Below are 22180 nucleotides of genomic sequence, written 5' to 3' on the forward strand. Positions count from 1 at the left end.
AGTGTGTGAGGCAGGTGAAGAGTGAGGTCCATAGAGTGTTTTGTCTTTGAGTTCATTGGTGGTAGAAACATGAAGTACCAAATCTTAGTTTTTTACCTGGTCTCTTAGAACAAATTCCCACGCATGCTACAGGAAGATAAAGACTGGATGACACTGCTGTTCATACTTCACAATTCTGGTCAGCCATAGATACAAAAACCTGTGTGATCTCTTTACTGAAATTGTTGCACTAAGAGTTGCTTTTGCTCCTAGTTACATAAACGGAAATACTGCTATTTAGCCGAAGAAGAAAAGAAACAAAATGTCTGGTGTATCTATTTTGATCACAAGTACTTATGTCCAAAAACCTGCCTTCTAATGGAGTATTTCAGGATATAAAGAAAGCATGTTCTCTTTACGATACGTATTTAGAGATGAAGAAGAATTAGTAGAAACAATAACCATACTCAGACTTGCAAATTTAATGCTCAAATAAGGACGGGAATGCATTGACATGTTTGTCTTTAAAAGTAATAATACATAATATTCACTTATGTAAGAGCCATCATCAATTACTATCAAAAGGAATATTATGTGTTACTTTTAAAGCAGTTTTCAGTGAAAACTGTGTTCCTTGCTCATTTGAACACTTTTGAAAATCTTTTCCTAAAGTTTGCCAGTTTCTGAGCCAGTAACAGAAAAAGGAATATAATATCTTGTGTTAGATAATACTCAAATGTAATTAGCATTTCAATTCTTAGCTGCTGTATAAATCGCTGGTAAATTTAAAAAACTGACATAGTAAATGCAGGTAAAAATACCTTAACTATAATATGGCAAAGGGGGATAATGTCATTGGCCTAATTTCTCAGAGTTTTTAAGAGGTGGGGGGAAGGAGAGAGGAGAAGGGACTGTGTGAAGTTTCTTCTAATGTATTCAAACGCTGTAGTTTCTGGATTGATGCCACTAAGCAGCTAAGAAAGGATTCCTGTGAACAGCCTTGTGGTAGGGAGTCAAAGATGACCATGTCTACAGTGATTCCTAGCTGGTATCAGAACATGACCATTCTGTTGTTCTGGGTCAGCAGTAAATACCTCACCAAATGGTGCAAAGTCAGCCAGTTCTTAATTTTTTATCTCCTCAAGAGTGCATTCAGTGACTTTATCACTGAGAAGAATGACTCCCCTGCCTAGTGTGATCAAGATCTGGAAATTTGCTGCATCAGCACATTTAGTCCAGTCTGCTGTTTGATTGGTGGGGCTTAGGTTTGATCTTATGGCATACATGTCAGCGCTCCAACTGGCTAGGTGAACAGCCTGTCCAGAGGGAAACTCAGTTTAACCCTTCTGAACCTGAAGGAAGAGAAGTCTCATAACTTGCCATGTCTTTTGTTTGGGGTCCCTGCATATAGCCAGCCCTCTGAAGGGGCAAGTGGGGTGGTGGAAGTTCCCTAGAGCCCAACTTGTGAGGCTCTTCCCTAGGAACAGCCCAGGGACACAAACCAGTCTAGGAAGACTTTGTAGGCACTGCATATTTGTCTTATGCAACACTTTCTGCTACAATGAAAGACTTGAAATGAAATTACAGGTTATGAATAGAAAAGCAGAGCATCAGATGTCAGCTCTTTTGATCACTTAAACGAGGTCCAAAGCATTTTATGGGATAATTTGGGTGCAGACATAGTTTGGGTGCTGTTTTTTAGTCATATTATCCCAAAACAATCCAATAAAATTACAATGGGAGAAAATAAGTTGCCTGTGAGCCTTTTGTGTCTTTTTTTTTTTTTTTGTCAGCCACTTGAAATTTTCTGGCCAGAATTCATATGTCTTTATGCTTGCTTCTTTCAGTTTGAGGAATTTGGATAGTCCTAGCTGTATCTTCCCTCATGGCTGAAGCCAGACTAAGAAACTAGCAAGGACTGTATATGGGCTTTGGCTCTTAAATGCTTGCTCTTATCACCTGTCTACTGCAGGTGAACGATAAAACTTTTCAGGGCTTTCCAGTAGCCGGTTTTAAGCATCCATTGTATGTGTATAGCAGATGAGGCACAGATGGGTTATACTTTACCTTTACAAGGCCCCTTGGAGGAAAAGATTCCTGAAAAATGGTACCCAAAGCAAATATGGACAGATCCAAAGCACGTGGTTGTGTTGTGGAATGTGATTAGCCAGTGGAGTGAACATCAGATCAAGCCCTTTATTGTGAGCACCAAATAGCATACCACTTATAAACATTATTAATTATGTTTCCAAATACCCAGCACACTATATTTAGAGTATGGACTTTAACTTAAACCTGCAAGAGCAGACTGTCAGTGTTCCCACGTAACCCTTCACATTCTGGCATTTTCCAGACTGCCAGCCAAATGAACACGTTAGGAGGAGGTGCATATATATGCCTGCAGCACCCAGCGGGTTAATCCACCCTACTGTGCATAGGTGTTGGAGCTCTTATGGTATGTAAGACTTGCCAAGTTTGGAGTTGTTTTGTATTTTTTTTTTTTTTTCCTGGACTATGCATTCACAGCAAGCATCTCTTCTTATGCTGCTCAGGTGTTTGTGAATGCATACCGAGATGGTGCTCTTATTTGTGTTTTATGTAACATACACATTTGTGCACATTTTATCACCTGGAAAAAGCTTTTATGGCTCATTTTAACACTTTTCTATTAAAACATTTGTTGTTGTTGTTGTTAATTAAACATTCAGCCATCTTTCATATTTTTTTTTAAATACATCTTAAAATAGACTACTGTGCATTTTGGTCTTCTGGCCTAACAAATGTCCGTTTTAATAACTGAAATTTTTAACTTAGTATCTCTCAGGACTAAGCATCTGTTCCATTTCTACTTCTAACTTTTTTTTTTGAAATTATGAAAATATCCCATGAATGTGTACTTACATGCAATATTTCAGCTGATGCTTTTTTAATAGTTAAATAACCCTGAAAAGAGAGGTTTCTAATGTGGACGGTACATGGATTCTTGCTGTATTAGTGAGCATCATTTTTAGGGATCTGGACAAACAGTTGTGTCCAACAGCATGTTGTTTAAGGGGAACTGCAAGACAGTCAAATACCTCACATTTTTTAAGTTTGTGGCAGCTCTAGGGAAAATTGAGATGCTCTGATGGCTATCTGTCTTTGAAAAAACCCACTAATTTTTATTCTTAAAGAAACTACATTAATGATTTAATGAAGAAGAGTACAGGTTTTAGCCATCATCTACTGTAAGTTGTCCATATTCTGCTATATATAAACAACTGCAAAATGCTAAAGGTTAAATACTGATAAGATGATACTATTGAACTTAATTACTTCAGCTGCAGGTAGAATTTTACTTGAACTCGTCTATTTTGCCCACATTTTATATTATTCTAATGACTAAAATAACAGGAGAGCAAATAACAAATGGTACTTAAAATAAAATACAGCTTTTTGATGTATGCTAACTTCGGTACAGTTGATTGAGGAAACTGAGAACATCCCACTTACTCAAACAAGGATAAAGAATCCCCCCAAAGAAATTATCTCTTAAAGAAAATGTGCTTTAGAGAAAAAAAAAAAAAAGTGATTTATTTTTTTTTTCGTCTCCTGATTTTTTTAATGACTTGTTACTGTTGTCTCAGCTGTAGCCAAAGTCTGCAGCTGGTATTCTTAACAGAATTACTATGAGGATGCTAAAACTACTTCTCTAAAATATATATAAAATAGCAATTTTAAAAGTATTTCATTTAGCAGCACAAGGACATTTTGTGTGACAGTGTTCAATAAGATAAAAATTTTAAACAGAATAACAGCTGTTTACATTCACACTGCAAAATAATTATCAAAGCAGACAAAATGCTTAAACCTAATTTAATAATGATTTCCTTCAACCTAGGTGCCAAACCCTGGGAGTAAACTTCCCAACTTGTGCTGAGGTGGGGAGGGAGATCTGAAGTTAAAAAAGCATAGAAACAAGTGCAGTGAACACTTTTCTGGGTGAGGTACTGAGTGAATTTCACTTTTAAAAAGAAAAGCATCATAAATCAGCATAAACCACAAGTTTTAATGATTATGTCTCCTCTGGAATTGTGCAGTGCTTGCAGTTCTGTGTGAACAAGACAAGGATCTGGTCTTACACTTCTTACTCAGGCAAAACTGCCACTGACATTAACGATAATTTTGCTTGAATAGAACAAAGTGCTTGGTGGTGGTTGTGCCAGCATGAGGGGTGCGAGATTAGTGCAGACGTGCAAAAAAGTACAGCTTCAAATGGCTGTACCTTTGACTTCTTGAGCTAGCATTTCCTCCAACTACAAGGATCTTAATTATAACATTTGCTGGTTCAAAGATTAACATTTAGCATTCTGGGAAAGACTTTCTGGACTCTAGTAACCTGATCAGTATGGTTTCCTTTTGGTCTCTGCCTCTTTCTGGTTCTTTGTATTGCAGAGGAGATGATAGTATCTGGCACATTCCTTGGATGACTTGAAGATAGCAGCCTTCTGTGTTTGGGGCTGAAAGATTGTGAACTCTGTGTTAGCAGAAATGCCACACAGGGGAGGTGAATAGAACATTAAAACAGCTTTAGCTTTAGGTACTGCAGTGCAAGCAGAGTTGAATTTGAGAGCTGGGACTTAAGTGGACATTTGTCCCTGCTTTCTTCCTTAATAAAATCTGAGTGTTAACTGTGGATAAGGGCATTTGAGAGATCACTAAAAATGAATCATTGAGTGCCCAGAAGAGCTTTATTATGATATACTATGGAGAACTTTAGAATATACCATGTACTTTTTACGTGCTTATTGAATGCATGTATGAGTTACTATTACAGAAGTAAATTGTTTTGTCCTTTCCTGCAGAAGCAAAATAATTTGCCAAATTAAAATGTCAAAATAAAACTCATCAAAAACTGGATCTGTGTGGTCCTTTCTGGCCCTGTGTTCCCATCTAATTTTCTTTTGCCCCTTGAAAGGCTATTCAGCAAAAAAGCACAAGCTCCTACCAGCAATGATTGTTATGCCTGTGTGCGTGTGTAATCCATTCTGAAAAACCCTTACACAAATAGTAAATCTGGAAAAATCTCAGTGCAGGAGTCCTGACTGGCTAAACTGAGTGAAAAAAAAAAAAAACCCAAAACCTAAATTTTAAAAATCCCCAGGCTGATATCAGGTTCCAGGACTGGGTCCTTGTAGGTAAAGTCAAAAGAGGTTTCTTAGTTCAGTTTATTTGCCCCAGTAGCATTTAGATTGAAGGAATTATTCTGCTCCTGAAATTCTGCATAGAAGTTGCCACTGCCCAGTTAACCAGTGTGAAAATACCATGGAAAATAAATTATTAAACTATACTGTTATTACTAACTTGCCAGCTCCAGAGAAACAAATGCAGCCACATTTACATATGTGTCCATCTGTCTGTTTTTACACTTTATGTCTTCAGCCAGTGGGTGAAATTGTTTTAATCCAAGCTGCAGTCTGATTTTTTTTCTTCCTCTTTTTTTTTTTTTCCTGCTGATATTTTTCTCTGTGTGTATGTTATTTGTAGATGGACAGGCATATTATTGACAGTAGCTAGTTCTTAATTGTCCTTCTAAGTAACCTAATCTATCTGGCCACAGTAGTTTTAACTGGAGTAAGCAGCAGAGTTCTCCATGGATAATTTTTGTTAGTTAGCAGATTGTTGCCATCTCAATGTTGCTGAAATCCCTAATCTCAGGTCAACGTGAAGCTGCAGTGGTTACAATCCTGTTGCCTGATGCAGTGTGAATGGAAGTGCTTTCTGTCAGAAACATGTGGTCTCTTCAGTGGAGAGCCTGAGTAAATCCTGTGTAAATAGAGGGAGGCTAACAAAGGATGAGCCCCTGCAGCTCAGAGCATTTGGAGCCATTTGGAGGCTGAATTTGCTAAATGCTGCTTATACCGCCTGAAAAGTTGAAGAGAAAGGAGCATAAAATCCCTTCTTTTTTCTCTTTCTGCTCCTACCCTGGGGGGAGGGTGTTAAGGGCCAGGGAAGCCTGAGGTAAGCCTATGAAGATTGTTTTTTCAGTGCTCTTTTGAGTGTGAAAAAGGTGGCATGGGTCACTGTCCCCTCTTTAATGTCGGAAAACCCACACAGTTAGTAAATGTTGCATGTAAACTAAAGCATTTCATCCCTTCTCCTGCACTCCACGGCAGTGGGCCATGAACTAGTCACTTGAAAATCGCAGAAAAATTTCACGTCAACATGTCCAGACAGTTTAGCACAGCAGGAACGTAAGAGAGATCAGCAATTAGCAGGTTGCTTCACTGTTCCCCTTGTCTGCATTGGAACACTTTTTTCACCTGATGTGAAAAAATGCTGGATCACAGCGAACAAGCCACGAACCTCCTGGCTGTATAGAAGAGCTTAAAATTTAAACCACCGTTTATTAGTTCTCTCTTTAAAAACTAGGAAAATACGTTGTTGGCTTTTGAACTTAATCGCTAAGAATTCTCGATTCACTTCACAAATAAACACGAGATTTAAACACAGACAATTAAAGGCACAAAAATCCAGGCTTTTTTTCTGGTGGGTTTTTTTGTTTGTTTGTTTTTTGGTGTGTTGGTTTTTTTTTTTTTAAACAGGAAAATAGTAAAAGGGGAAATGTGAAACATCGCAGTTCTGTAAATAGTTTTGGAAGATGTGAATCACCAATTTTATAGCATGTGTAGCTATAACAATAACGTAGCTGGAATGTCATACCCACCTTTGAGTAAATAATAAAATATTTGCAAATGCCTTTCTGAAAATAAGATAAATTAGTGATTATAGAAGGGTGCCTATCCAGAAATAGAAAAGGATCAGTTTTTATTCTGTCACTTGTAAATACACTTTAGATACCAGATACCATGCAACTCTTCAAGCCTCTAGCACATATTGCCAGATGGCAATAGGGACTTGCTCCTGACTGGCAAACTATGCTAAAATGTGATTAGATCAAGTAGAACAGATTTTTAGGTGAAGTGTCTGATAGTGGCTTCAGTTCTCTTCCTTTTATTCCTATTTGAATTTACAGTAGTTATTAATGCTTGGACTGTGTGAAATTTGTACATCATCTTCACAGTAACAGCCCAATGGAACTGCTGGATTACATTCTGGAAAGTAAAAGACCTTGCAAAAGAACAGCAGAGAGAGGGCTAGGTCTTCATCTCCTCCCTGCTGCAGAGGGCAAAAGAATATCATCCTATGTAGTAAGAGAGGTGGTAGTGCTATATGTCTGAAGTCTTCCTGAACCTTCTAGTGCACCAGTGTCCAACCTTACTTTCTCTCCAAGATGCTCACTGAAACATTATACGCCACCATGAGACACGCCTGGTGTTCCAGAGACACAAAAAGGGAGAGGCTGATTACAGTGGCTCACTTGAGGACACCCTATCCCAGGATGGGGCAAGTGATGACTGAGCATACAGGCTAACCTAGGATGCCTGGACAGCTTCTGATGGCTTCTTTCCTTCTGCAGTCAACTGATTCAGAAAAACCAGCACATGTACTGGCAGAGCCCTGCTGAAGATGGCACAGCTCTAAGATGGGATGCCCGCTTGAACTGTTTGTGGTTTTCAAAATTCCAGGTTTGCCACCCATAACCTGTCCTAATTCAGTTTCCCCAGGCAATAAGACGCAGTAGAAAAACATTGCTTCTGTGGTGTGAGGACACTAAGTCAACTTCCATGAACAGGGATCACTAAAAGGAGGGATAAAACCCCAAACCCATAGCCAGCACTTCATTCAAAGACTTGTGATCTTCTGAAGCTGGAAGGCTAAAAAGACTGATGATTTTAACAGGGTGGAATGGAGATAAGGAGTTCTCCTGAAGGGTCTTTGATTCTGGAGCTGACCTTCCCTCACTATTAGTCCTCCCTGCAGCACAGACTGTCTTATCTTCAAAACATATTCAAAACATTCTCTTTCCAGCTTTTTGGCAGTGGTAATTAACCAGATTTTTAAGATTTTTCTCTGCTGGTGATGTGGATCATTTACTAAGCTGAACATCCTTATTAATAACGATTTACAATACTTACGTGACCAGATGGACGCATTAGAAGTACAAACAAATAATTGCAAATGTGACTATAAGCTGCATGCCGATTTTCTTGTTTTGCATTCATATCTACATATTCTACTCATCAAAATACTGGACTGAAAGATTGTAGAGTAGTTTACTTAAGATCAGCATAGTGCACTGCAGCTTTCCTTTTCAGAATCCTTTAACTTCACTTTCATATTGCTTACACTACTCATAGAAAATACAGTGAAGTGTCTTGTCTCCCCCTCATTTTAGATACCCCTTCTCTTCTGTCTTTTTGTTTAGCATGGTAAACCATAAGCTGTAAGGGACCTCTGACAGTGAAGGAACTCAAATACTGGTTCCCAAAATATAGTATTCCAGAAATCACTTTTCTTACTGCTCAGCTTGTTATGATGGTAATAGGAACTATTTCTAGAGTTTGAATCTGGGCTTCTGTACTTTGGCCTGACTGAGTTATCTTTTTCAGTTACCATTTTGAATAGATTGGGAATTTGTTATCCTGTTCACAAATAGTGAAAAGACTAGATGAGCATCTTATAAACAGCAGTTTCTTAATCTTTTGCTGGGGCCTTACTCTGTGAGGAACTCAAAGACTAGGGTTGAGATAATAGTGGTAGTGTGGAGGACTGTCAAAGAGGAATTCATTGATGCAATAATGTTGGACAGGCCTTCTGTAGGATTGGACTCTGCTTCCTGAAAACTCCTCAGTAGTGTGAACATTAGTGTCAGCAAGCTAAACTGTCCAAGGTAATCAGTTTGTAGCAAGTTAAATCTGAAATTATGATGCAATGGCAACCCTGCTCTAACTAGTTATGTGGTATTTTTAAGATAAGAGGTAGCCTCCTTTGCTTTCAATGTAAAATAGTTTACCTTGTGGGAAGAAACCCTCAAAATGTGCAAAGTATCTGCACACAGAGCTTGTGTGGAAGTCCAACTTCCCCAACTTCCCACTGTGTGAAGAAGACTTGCAACTTCAGCATCCTCCATAAAACCTTCTGCTAGAAGAGAAGGTCTCTAAGGAATCCTCTGTGGGTCACTTTACAAACAAACTTCATCTAAACTCTCTCCATCTCTTACAGGGGTTATTGAGATTATTACACAGCATTGATATAATCTGAAACAAGCTGGCTAATTTGTGTAATTCTCTACTGGCCTGAATCCCGCACTGTCATTGACACCTCCACAAAGAGAGCGCCACTCAAGAATTCTCCGCTTTCCTAGAACAGTGATAGGGTTTTGCTATCACTTGTACTCTTTGCACAAGAATATATGAGTGAACAGTGTGCAGAGCAGGAGAAAGTCACTTTTTTTTTTTTTTTTTTCTGCTGTGTGGAAGACAGTGTCAGTGGGCCAACATCTAGACTTCATTTTGCCACTAGAAAACTGGGGTAATTGTGCTTATATAGTTGCAATTTCCATACAAATTAGAATTTGACTCTAATCTTCTTACAAATTACCATCCAAATCAGAATATGAACAGTTCACATGAGCAGAATCACTTGTAATGATGGTTTAAATGATTTAAATTTAGATTCCTTCATACAGCAGTTAAAAATATAGTTGATCCATTCTGCCATAGTATGACTTTCAAGTCAGTTCACTTTATTTCACTGTTGATAATTTTGTTTTCTTCATTTAAAGTAAGTTGTGTTTATTTGGATACAGCAGACTAGGATCAGGATCTCCGTATCCAAAAAGCAAATCAGGCCATCTTGAAAAATCTGTTATGGGCTACTTCTATGATTTCTTGCCACTAGAAACAGTATCCATTAGTGTGAGCAGTTGTAGTCCTATTAAAGACATGACAATACAAATTAACAGGATTGTGTCTGTAGCTCACCAAGAGCAACAAGTCTTGCTGTATTTATCTTTTGAGGTCATTTGGAGGCACGATATTTGAATTTTCTTCCTTGAGGTTACGGAATAGATTGGGGAAGCACTGACTCATCATTGGGTAAGGTGGGAAGGCAATGGGAGCTTCAGCCGAATTTTCCTCTCTTGGGCTGCTACTGGCTTTTTAAAACTCTCCAAAAGGTCTCAACACTGATTTAGCATGTAAGTGCCTTCTGCTGAGGATGCTCACAAACAGGAAAGTATGTATATGCAGACAAACCGGAATTTGTCCATTCAGAGAGTGAACAAATGCTTCTGTGATGCCAAAGGGTGGTGCAGAGCAGAAGTTTTGCAGGTCCACGCATCCTGTGCATGCACACATAGCTTTTACATAAAGAGACAAATATATCTTTATCTGCACGACAGATAGACAAACAGACTGACTGACTTCAAACTTGCACTTTCAGTAGGGATTTCCCCCCCCCCCCGACTCTGGGTACTTTCTGGCTTTTCAAAATTGCCCGAGGCTACAGTACAGCACCTCAGATCCCCAAGGCCCATTGCCTGGCTCCTAATAGCCACTCTCCATCTGTGTCACATGAACAGCTGATGAGATAGCTCCAGTGTCTGTATTTTGGAGAGCATATCCACCCAGGTTAAAATGCTGGGGTTGCCAAGGAGCAGTCAGAAGCCATTAGTGTTTGTGAGAATTTGCCTTGCAGCAGTTCCTTGGCATAGTGGAAAGTGTGTGTGCGTGTGTGCGCGCGCGAGTGTGTGTGTGTGAGAGAGAGAGGGGTAGGGTGGAATACTGGGGGGGGGGTGTGTGTACAGAGCAATGGATAGGAGTGCTTTCTAAATGACCAACATCTTGCAAAAGCGAACAGTTGGTTACAGCATTTAGGGCTTCCATAATCTCTTTGATTGCTGTGATTTGAGTCTCGTTTCTCTGTATTTAACAGAAACAAACAGAAAAAAATAAGAAAAAAAAGGAAGAAAAAGAAGCATGAGAAAGAGAGCAGTGACTTCAGGGTCTTGCTCTGGTGTTTGGGCAGATGGAAAGGAGCTGCTCTGCCTTGGGGCAGGGTGGTTGTAATGAAGTGGCCTGTCAGTCTGTAAATAGTGAGGGTCATCTCTTCCATGTGATGGAGGGTATCACATTGCAGTGAAAATGGAAATGTCAATAAAATTAATCTGCCAGCTCTTTGCTGTGGCTTTTTCTGTCTCTCTGGTCCAAAAGGGTTGGGTTTTCAAAGGGGAGGCAGTGGAAGAAGGGTGATCTGGCACAGGAGGGAAGATGGAGCTGAAATGCAAGTTTTGAAGCAAATGGACTGTATGTAGCAGCAACGTATTTTGTTTAGTAGCACTACAGAGCTAGACAAAGCTATAGGAATTAGCTCATGAATCTATAGCATTCCTCAGGAAGCTATGGAGCGTCTAGCTCAGGCTACATTGAGCACAGAGTTTATTGTTTTAGGCTTTCTTGGACAAGGTTTTTACTTAGCATGGGATTTATGGCATTTACTGCTAATGAATGTCTATTCTTAAATTACAAAAACCACCGTCTCAGCACAATTCCCAGATGTCCTTCCAGGACCTCAGCTTCTTAAACACCAGCAGGGAGCATAAACTCTCCACTTCTCTGTTTTCCTCTTTCGTGTGGCTCCGGGCTAATGATGTGTAAGGAAAACACAGCAATCTATAAAGTCTCAGTGCTGTCCCAGTATTCTTCATTTATTTTGCATTTGATTATGTCACAAGTCGGATCTTGTTTCTTTCCTTTTTTTAAAGTTATTAGTTCAAATATTAATGTAGGAATATGGCATATATTGCTGCTCTTGATTGATGCCTTCCCAAAAACAGGAAGACGTGCTCGTATGAATTTTAAGAAAGTAGGGGTCCTGCAATGCCTTGCCAGAAGAGTTTTTCAGATACATAATTTAGATGCCCTCCAGGCAGGCTTTCAAGGCATTTTTGCTGGAGGGCAAGAAAAAATAACTATGACTGTTAAAAGTAAATGATTTTTGCTAATGCACAATTAATGCCAGGGAAAAGCACAGAAGAGAAAGATGTTGATGGAAAGTTCTGATTAAGTGAGAGCTCTACCTTGATGTGCATCTTTTTTTTTTCTTTTTTTTTTTTTAATGATAATAATCACTGATGCAGAGATGTAGTTTTCATGTCATGCAAATGCTGTATGCAGGGTCATACTAAGTGTACGTGTTTGTGCGTGCGTATGTATGTGTGTTGGGAGGTGATGGTTATGGGGAGGGGTTCATCTGACAGTGTGTTATGTGCACTGAACGGTGACATGGTTACTGCCACCTCTGCAGAGGGCCTCGAATATATAGACTACAGAACATTTAACTTGATTACTTATAGTACGTATTCAGAATGGTTGTAGGGATGCATTTACAGTGAATGGGTTTTCTTGTGGCAGGTTTTCCCACATTGAATCCCATAATTGACAAAGAGCTATTGCACTATGTCAAGCACACAATTTAATTGAAATAATGATATATGCATGTGTGAAACACAAAATTAGTATTTGGAGAGACATGGTTTCTAATTTTTACTTATTTGTATCAGCACTTGTATATAGTGAGAAACAGTATGTGTCTGATCTAGCAAATCTAGTGTGTTGGTAATTAATAATACTTTTTGGCTTCTATATTTTGTTCATTAAATGTCTCCTTCCTGTTTTTCCCTTTGTTGTAGGAGACGGTTTAGACAACAGCGTAGCCTCACCTGGTACAGGGGATGACGATGACCCAGACAAGGACAAAAAGCGTCAGAAGAAAAGAGGCATTTTCCCCAAAGTAGCAACAAATATCATGAGAGCATGGCTTTTCCAGCATCTCACAGTAAGTGGTGCCCAAAATGAAAATAGATTTCTATTCATGTGCCTAATGAAGTTTGTTCATCGTTGTTAGAAATCAGTTGTCCCCATAATTTTTAGACTATTATTAAGGCTCAATTATTGCTGCCTAATTTTTTTTCTTCTAGATTTTTTTTTCTTGGCTCTTGGAATCATGACAAATCTGAAAGAAACCCTATAAATATATATGTGTATCTATACACATACATGCCTATAGAGAGAAAGAGGGATAGTACAAAGCCCTAGCATGGAACACCACCTACATATAAAGTAACCATTTTTTGCTTTGAACTATTAAAAATGTTCCTAAGGACAAAAAAGAGGGTTTCTTGCTTTAGCATTTATAAAACTCTGCCTTCTTGATTCTTTATTGCTGGCCTCTTCTTACAAAATCTTCACACATATCTGGTGGAAGACAGACCCCAGTCACTGTGTGCTGAAATACACTGTGGATGTTAGAGAAGCCAACATAGCAATTTGCAAACTTGTCATTGCTACTTTTTGTGACGAATACAGAAGGCTTATGTGTTCCTTAATTCTCCTGTTGCATAACAGATGCAATAAACACCTTTATAGCTTCTCTGTAAGTCCATTATGAAAAAAAACACTAGCCATATTTACATTTGGGGGAGAGAGATTAAATATGTGAAAAAGCAATGCTTTCTGTGAGCTATCTTTGTTGTCCTGCTTGCAATTGGGATTATGTGTTAGTGTTCTGTTGACTATTATAGCTTCACTTAGGCATCAAAACATGGTTCCGCCGAGTAGCACTCTTTGTAGTTTACTTCATGTGGGAAATAATGGAAACTGGTAAAAGTATCAATTGATTTTCTTCTTCCTCTCCCTGTAAAATTGTTTCTCACTTGCAAAGGCTTAAAATGCTAACTATTATTAACCTCTTCTGCCAAAGTTTTATAAATTTCCACAGTAGCTGATGTTGGTTACAGTGTAATGATTTCAGGACAAGGTACCGGATTTATTTATGATAGGGACTATCGAACTGCTCTTCTAGCAGCACAGCTGAAGTGGGGAGTGATAGATCCACATTTCTAAACCATCATTTTGATGTAAGGACATTAGTAGCAAACTAAGGTGCATTGATCTGGCCTGTGGGGTCAGGATTAGCTGAAATAGCCAGTGTCTCTGCTGGAGTAGTGGTTATTTCTGCCTCCCAGCTATGGCCATTTCAAAGGTCAGGTGCCCTGTACCCACTTGGCTCAGAGGAATTAGACAGAACATGAGTCTCTGGGCTGATTACTTAACCAAAGACAAAATAATGAGTCCTAAGCAAATACTGACTAATTGAAAGGGCTGTAAATCCATTACATATTGGTCAGGGATAATCAGGAGTATTTAATCACTTTTATCTATTCAGGAGCACTGAAGCTGCAACAGCAAAGCCCTGAACCTTGCCATGTGCTTATTATTCTCATCATTATCAAAATTACTTCACAGCTGTTCTTTGCTACATCACCTCAGCTGGAGATTTACTAACCTGTAAAATGTTTTTAATTTGGAAGTCGAGTGAGTGTGAGTGGAGGGTTTTTCATTTAGCTGTAGGATATGTTTGGAGGAGTAGTATAGGCAGACAGCAGAAAGCAGGGCCACAAATAAACCAGTTTGTTTTGTACATGTTTCTGTGTTAATTCCATTTCCTCTCATGAAATTTGTGATACCTTGTTTTTTTTCTCCCTGTCTTCCTTTCTCATGTGCTCATTGAAAGCATTCGACACATACTTATTAACAGCCAACTGCCTCTCACTTCTCTTGAGGAAAGTCCTCCTGGCTTTTTGAAATCCCTTTTCCTTGATTCCACCCTCTCTCTCCTGACCCTCTTCATCCTGCATGAATTGGGGAAATTTGCCATCACTGGTGAGGATGGTCTCACAAAAAATCAAATTAAATGAACACAAAAAGTCCCAAACCTTTTACTGTCCAGGCTTTAATGAGTTTGCAGGTGTTGAAAGATTTACTGTGCTGTAATTCTCAGACCTGCAAACTGATAATGGAGACCCCTGACCAGTGCAATGTAAATTCAGAGAAATTCTTGCCATAAACACGTGCAGGGAGGAAGAGAACTCCTTTCTTTTAAAGATCTTGCATTTTTTCTCAAATTAGCTTGTCCATTCAAAGTGCAGTGCTGGCTGAGCCAGAATGGGGGAATCTGTGATGTACAATTTTTTTGTTTCAAGTAAATATCTTTACAATGGCAGTCCATGATTCAATGTACATTCCTTCATTACTACTCTAACCTTATTTCAAATTGGTTTGTTCCTCCTTTGTGCTGTATGACCTGTTCTTGTATTACAATAATCCCCTGATGTACCCTTTTTTCTTTCTCTCTCTCTCCTTTTTTTTTTTTTAAATAAACTAATTGAATTATCTCATTATTTTAATTTGTTAAGCAAATGTATTTTACATCTCAGGATGTGTTCTTAAAGAAGGAGCTGCTTAGGCAGCCCCCTGAATGGGCCATTGGTACATTTTGACATTCATGCATTCATTAAGGAGAGGAACATAAAAGAGCTCTGGTTGTATTTTTTTTTCAAACACCCAACCAGCACAGAGCAACTTTTCCATAAGCCACAGGGGTCTCTCTACATATGTTCTCAACTGCAAGCCATTGTCACCTATTCTGAATACCTCAAAAGGACAAATAAAATACTAAAGGCCAACTGTAGCAATTGTTAGCTGTTAGTTTCAATATGACAAAAATCATTAACCTCTGGTTTCCTTGGAAAGAGAGGCAGTGGCAGTCCATCTCTTATGGCATGGATTAAACTTCAAATTCTTTTAGACTGTCAAATTCAAAGAGTAACTTAGTTCTGACTAATTGTATTTATTTGTGATTTTAAATAAAATGTTACTTTTTTCCCTTATTCAATCAGTTTGCAAACTGCTAAGGTAGCCAGTGTTAAAAACTGAATTGCCTAAGTGGCTTTTTTTGAAGAGACAGGCACTTGAACTCTGATGTAGAATGAATATACCTCACAGGCTGTGTCTTTCAAAACAATTTCTAACCCCTATCAGAGCTTCCATTTTGCAGTAACTTTAATTATATTTGAAATAGGATACACATACATGTTTTTATTGTTGGAAATTAAATGCAAGGAGTAGGAGCTTCTCGCATCTTCTCATTTGCTTACCGAGCTCTGTCTTACATTTGGAATTACAATGGTACCAGAAGATGAAAGATCTGAGGATGAATTGATTGGAAATGTGTATGCTTTTTCTGGATAATATCCAGTGTTTAAGAAAGTAGAGGAAATCCTAGTCTTAGTATAAGCTTTTCAATAGTACATAAAGATTACGACATCAGAAAGGTAAACCTGACATTAAGGCTGTTTTTATTTGAGTTCAAAGGTGGTTAAAGAAAAGAAACAGCAAGAAATCTGACCCAAGCCGAGAATTTATTCATAGCTTTGGAATACTCCTTTTCCTCTACGCCAAGGAGTCCTTAGTACATTCAATTAGCCTCTCAGACATCTCTGCTTTCCTTCCTCAAGTGCTCCCCTATTTGCCCTGCAAAAGAACATATTTGATCACGAAGTGAAAACAGGAAGTGCTCAAATGTATAGACACCTCGAGCTTACACCAATGTTGAGATTAGGATTTCTTACCAGCAACTACACACAGCAGGCCCCCCTCCTCCCATGTTCTTTTGAAGGATGGAGGACCTTTAAAATGTATGTACATAATCAGAAAAGAACAAAGTTATAAAGGAAGGAATTATACCGTTCTATGGACTTCTACCTCTGGTAGTTCATTACTTTCTGTAGCATAGTGTATCAAGGACTACACTTCTGCTACAGTCAATGTTTCCCCCCCTTCTTTTACAGAGCTAGTAGAACAGAGACATGTTTATTCTTTGACATTTACCTGGAGTCATGCCCTTTGTTGAAATTCTATTTTGGTTGTTTTGTTACACTATGTAAGAAGATCTATATCTTAACGAAAGGTACCAGATATACCAAAGGTAGCCTGCAGACTAAACCTTTTTTATGACAGTGCCAGATTCCTAGCTGATGATGTTTGGGGTTGCTCCCCTGAAGTCCGTGGAGTTGAGTTGGGTTTTTTGCTTTATTTGCTAGCTGAAATTCTGTCTCCTAACATTTGTTTGAACAGTGTCATTTTCACCCGATCTCCACAATTTTCTGTCTGAAATCTTGCTTTTTACATAGTCTCTTGTGGATTAGATTTTGGGTTGATCTGCTTTGGTGTCAGGCTAGAGTAAATTCTACTGGGAAGTGTTAAAATGAATCTGCCACAGCTTCTGTACTTACCTGACCTAATTTTCTTAACTTGTCATATGCAGGTGTCCAGATTGAATGATATGAATAGTCTTACTGAAACAGATTATACTTTTTTTCCTGCCGTATTTATGTGGGTGTATCTGAGAATATAATGGTTCTCTCATATTTTGATGAATGGCTTACCAAGCCTTTTATACAGTGCTGCTATTTTATTTATTTGTTAGATTTGATTCTAGAGATGAATGTCATCAACCAAAGTCAATCTCGGAGCAAGCTTTCAAAACAGTTGTAACCATCCAACCTTCATAAATATCTCCTCCCATATCATGATTTTAGGAATAAAACCTAAAGGAGGGTTAGGAACATAGCTTGTTATTGCAGTCCACACTGAGCAGCTTACTTTCATACCAAAGAGTAGACCAGCTTTCCGCAGAGTCGGGCTCTAGGAAAAGCATTCTTCACATTGTTTGTTTTGCTGTACTTAAAAAAAAAAACAAAACAAACCAAACCAAAATGAAAAACCAACCCCAAAAATACAACAGACCTTTGTCCAGTTAAAATGGTGCAAAGGCAGCTGGGAGACGAAGAAGATACAGGAATGTGAAGACAATTTTAGCACATGTGTTGGACTGCGTTGTAATGTGCTAGACACTCCCAGGGTGCACTGAGGAGACGGACAATGTCCTCAATTCTCCTGTAAAACACCTTGCATATGGGTTCACCTGGCTGCCATTTCTGCTTCAGTGTACCATGGAGTCAAGAGAGTTGGAGGAGCCTGAGGTACAGTTTTATTCCAGGTCTGCTTTTTAGGCAGGGCTGACCATTTCCTGAATTTGCAGCCAGGTAATAAGTTGCCTGCTGATGTAGGACAGACATTTCAGACTGTACAAACACCATCCAGATGGAAGTGTGCCCTGAAAAATAATATTGCACTCATTTTTCAGCTGGGTAAACTTTGTGAGGAGAGGTTAAATGATTTCACCCTATTGCTAAAGAAAAATCAGTATCTGAACGTTAAACTTCCCTGACCTGTGGTCCTAAAGGTGATGGAGCTGCATGTCTTTGTACCCCAAAGTTGATCTTGTCACCCACCAGAAGAGCTAGTGGCTGCTGTTCACATTTGTTGTTGTTGCTGGTGGTAGTGTAGCCCTGCCGAATGTCACAGGCATCCGCCTCTTACCCTGCCTGCCTGTGGTATGGCGTCACCAGCCTGGACAGAATAAAACTGGAAATCCTTCTCAAAATGCCACTTCTGATCTCAGGCTGAAATGTTTCATCCTCTAAGTGCTCTTAGTCCTTGGCCATGAAATCAGTCCCAGAGATCTAGTAACAGACCAAATGTTCATATACCTTTTAAATGCCACAGTCTTAAAAGAAAAGAGCTGAAATGAGGTGGGGGTGGGGCTTTGTTTGTTTTAAAAATGGAATCTGAGATTAGATCTGACATTTCTACATCCACCCCCTACAGAAGAGGGAACCTGGGGTCATGGGGTGTGTGGGCCTCAAAAGCTAGCTTTGTCTGGGAGTGGTTAATCTAATCATTGTTACATAGACATCTGTTATTTCTTCTGAAAAATTGATGCTTTTGTGACACAATGATCCATCTATTTAGTACAACAGCCTGAGTAATTAAATTAAAAAAAGAATATTTTTGCAGGAGCATGTATTATAAAACTGCCATACCTCCTTGTACCAGCAAAAAGGCTGGAGAGAAGGAGAGGGAAAGGGGGAGAGGAGTACTTTAAACCTTGCATTGTTTTCTGCTGGCTGGAGGAAAACATCTGTGAATTGTTTGAACTGAACCTTAGCAGGGACTGTCTGAATCTGTGTCATCTCTGTTTAATTTCAGGAAATGATGTCACAGTGCATTAAATAACAATGCTGCGTGATTTATTTTTACTTGTACATGCTGTCCTAAGCATTTTGGTTACATGAAAGTGTTTCCAATTAAGTGCAAGCTTTCAGTTTTAAAAAACATACTCAGTAATGACTCAGTAATGTTTTGTGGTTTTTTTTTTTTTGGGGGGGGGCATCGGTATGGAAAGACTGCGTATTTTAGGGGGTCACCAAGGTTCAGGGCTGTTGGAGGGCTCTGGGCCCATTTGTCATGTGCTTATTTGTAGTTGGGACTGGATGTCAGCTCTCTCATCACCCATGGCAACCTCTAGGACCGTGGGTTTGTTACAAAGCCTGTCTGGGGGAGAAAAATACCTAAATATTCTGAACCGATCCGTCAAAAGACCTATTAGATAGTTATAGCCAGGCCTGCATACTGTAGCTTCTGCCTCGATCAAACTTTCTGCACTCCCCCTTCTTCTGCAGAAGAATAGAGGACATAAGTCAATTCTGTCTGCCATCTGTCGCCTCTCTCCCTGCTCCTCAAATTAAAGAGACAGTCCGAAATTTAAATAATTGGCTACAACCACAGGAAGCCTGCCTGGAAATTATTACATGTGCATCCAGGGTTGGGGGTTTTTATGACTTCTCATTTTATTTTGAAGGGGGGAATCTTTATTGTACTTCTTTGGAGATCAAAATATGTTGTGTGTTTCAGCTTCAAAAATAGCATTCTGAGAAATATTGGATTTGCAGTGTCACCAAGTTGTTATCTAATAAGATTCCAAGTTATATATATAGGGTGAAATTCACACGCATGTGTACACACACCCCCCAGACAATCCCCAAATTGTGAATCCTGCAAAGGACGAAAAAATGAAACACAACACCCTTCCCCTCTGGTTCTCCCTTCCCATTCTTTCCCTTTCCCTCCTCAAATCCCTAGCAGGCTGAGGGGCTGCAGCATAGTCCTTTCACAGCTCTACCAGGATGATTTACTCTTGAGCCTGCCTAATGTCCTTTTCCAGGCCTGCTGTACCAGTTTTTCACACTACTCTGTCTGATGTTAGCTAGTTATGTTTTACCTTCACCTCTCCTTTCTCTATTTTATTTTTTTTTTTCACCACCTTGCCTGGTTTTGCCTCCTCATCATCAACAGGCAACACAACATGTCAGGACTGCAGTAACCTGAATTTCATTCTTGTGGCATATGAGGTCAGCCATTGCCAAGCCATCAGATAACATGGCTAGATGTTACTTCCCAATTTGGTATTTTACCTGCCATTTTCAAGCAGGGAATTACTGAGAACAGATTGTAACGAGAAACATGTGCCTGATTTTAGTTGAGGCTTGATTAAAAAGCCTCAGCTGAGCAAGCTGAATGTGGTCTTGTAAAAGGTAGCATCAGCCACTGGTGTTTTCTGGTTGTTATTGTCAGATTACAAAGCTTTGCAGAGTCAGTGTAGGAAATAAGTGAAAAGAAAAGAAAAAAGAATACCAAAGTCCAAGTAATGAATTCCTTAAAGTAATTGAAACAAGGAAGTAGTAGTGACAATAATTCATTTATATAAAGTTGTGACTTCGAGGCTCACAAGGTAAAAGGGGATTTAACTAAAGTATATACAATTATAAATAATGGTTAGACACTCTGAAAAATTGCACTAATAAATGTTGTGCATTGCAGTCTTTGAAAATCAGAATCACTCAAATAGAGGTGAGAATTTTTTTGAGTCTCTTCAAGTTCCACTCTTTCAAACAGTTGTCATTAGAAAAATTGTAGCTCCTACCTTTCCCTATAGTGTGTGCACATGAGTGTATGTATATATAAAATATATTTTTAGGGAAAAAGCAATTGCTGTTGTTTGTGCAAAGTGATACTGCCTCTCAGTTTTGCCTCAGGACATGTTTATTCAAGACCTTCCTTTCAAGACCCATGAGCAGAGTAATTGGTTTCAAAGAAGTTTTTTTGTAAAATTAGAGTTATACTGCAAAAAAACAAAACCTTGTTTCTGCCAACAGTTCCACAACTGCTAAGAAATGGCGATGTGGATTCTTATTGTTGCCTAATGAAGAGTAGTTTATGGCAGACGGTATTACTTACGGTGTTGTGGAGTTTGCCTTGAGTTAGGATACTTAGAATACCGTGCGTTACATACTTTAGAGTAGATTGACATAGTCATTTCTAGTATCCAAGGCAATCATTGGCATCTTTAAAGATTTATTATTGTCTTTAAGCATAATGGCAATACAGGTTTTATGCTTTTAGAGTTGCTATTTTTATTTTTAACTGCTAGCCCCAAATCTGCCAGCACTAATTTCAGTTGGTTTGTCTAATACTGGATGAGAAGTTGTCAACTCACTGTTTAATGCCATAAAGATTTTTTTAAATCTTGGTTTTACCTTTTTTATGATGGCAGTTCAAAGCATGTGTTTTATTTGTAGAGTTGACTACTTATGTCTGTAAAAGGTTTAACAACTCATGACATACTCTTACAATCTTAGCACGTTGAATCAGTGATCAAGTAAATAGCAGCAAATAGTTTAGTGTTTAAAAAAGAAATCTGCATATATTAATTTTTTTAATGCTATAGAAATTTGGCTATCACCTGGATCAAGATTTTAGTTCGTCTGAGGTACATTTCAAAGTGGCAGCTTGATATTCTAGTGTGGATATACTGTGAAAATACTATCTGACTAAACTGGACGGCAATGGTAAAGCTCCTATTCACTTCTTAATGTATACTAAGTATAAGAAAGGAGTAGATTTTTGTAAGATCATGGCCTAGTCTAGACTACTTTGGAGCTTGTTATGTCAATTCAAAAACCCCCAAAGACAATGTGATCTGCATTTTCAGTTGACATTCTGTGAACATATGTAGATCTTTATAAAAGCGGTTCTCTTTCCTCCCAGGTAGGATAAAAAATGCAGGTTTAATTTCTCTGTGTTCAAATATTTGAAGATAATTCACAGATTAGTGCCTAACAGTGTGCACCATTCTCAGACCTGCTTCCATTAATTCCAGTGGAACTCTGGTCCCTTTGAAAAGGCCAGACAAAATGAAGCAGTGAAATCATAATGGGAGACAAACACGATTTTGCATCTTAATATGTGTTAAACACGATAGACACTTTATCCACAGATTATACTTAACAAATCTTTCAAGGATTACCTATTTTATGATAGAAAGACAAGTTTATTGAGTGCGCAGCTATCTGTCACATTCTCTGGTGGCTGAACCCTCACTATTGTCCCCAGGATGCCTTAGCACAAGTGAGCTCTGGCAGGCATGGGGAGATTTCAGTTCAGTTTCTAGCTATGACCATGGCAAAGCACCATGCCTCAGTTTCTCTGTTTAAACAGTATGGCATAATAATGGG

General features: G+C 38.8%; 1 protein-coding gene across 12 annotated transcripts in view; it reads left to right on the forward strand.

Annotated features, from left to right (window-relative positions):
* The window catches only part of MEIS2 (Meis homeobox 2), a 175460-nt gene that overhangs the window by 40161 nt on the left and 113119 nt on the right, over window positions 1-22180 (forward strand). For 6 of the 12 annotated variants that reach the window (XM_061463407.1, XM_061463405.1, XM_061463412.1 and 3 more), the window contains exons 8-9: window positions 2333-2434; window positions 12554-12699. In XM_061463407.1, coding sequence (XP_061319391.1) covers window positions 2333-2434; window positions 12554-12699 — 248 coding nt within the window. The remainder of the gene's footprint in view (window positions 1-2332; window positions 2435-12553; window positions 12700-22180) is intronic. The other 6 variants (XM_061463410.1, XM_061463408.1, XM_061463415.1 and 3 more) reach the window with 1 other exon arrangement.

The sequence above is a fragment of the Pezoporus flaviventris genome, unplaced genomic scaffold (genome assembly GCF_033815535.1).
Source record: "Pezoporus flaviventris isolate CSIRO_AGI_PZ_B2104156 unplaced genomic scaffold, CSIRO_AGI_Pfla_v1 ptg000036l, whole genome shotgun sequence".
In the NCBI taxonomy this organism is placed as follows: domain Eukaryota; kingdom Metazoa; phylum Chordata; class Aves; order Psittaciformes; family Psittacidae; genus Pezoporus; species Pezoporus flaviventris.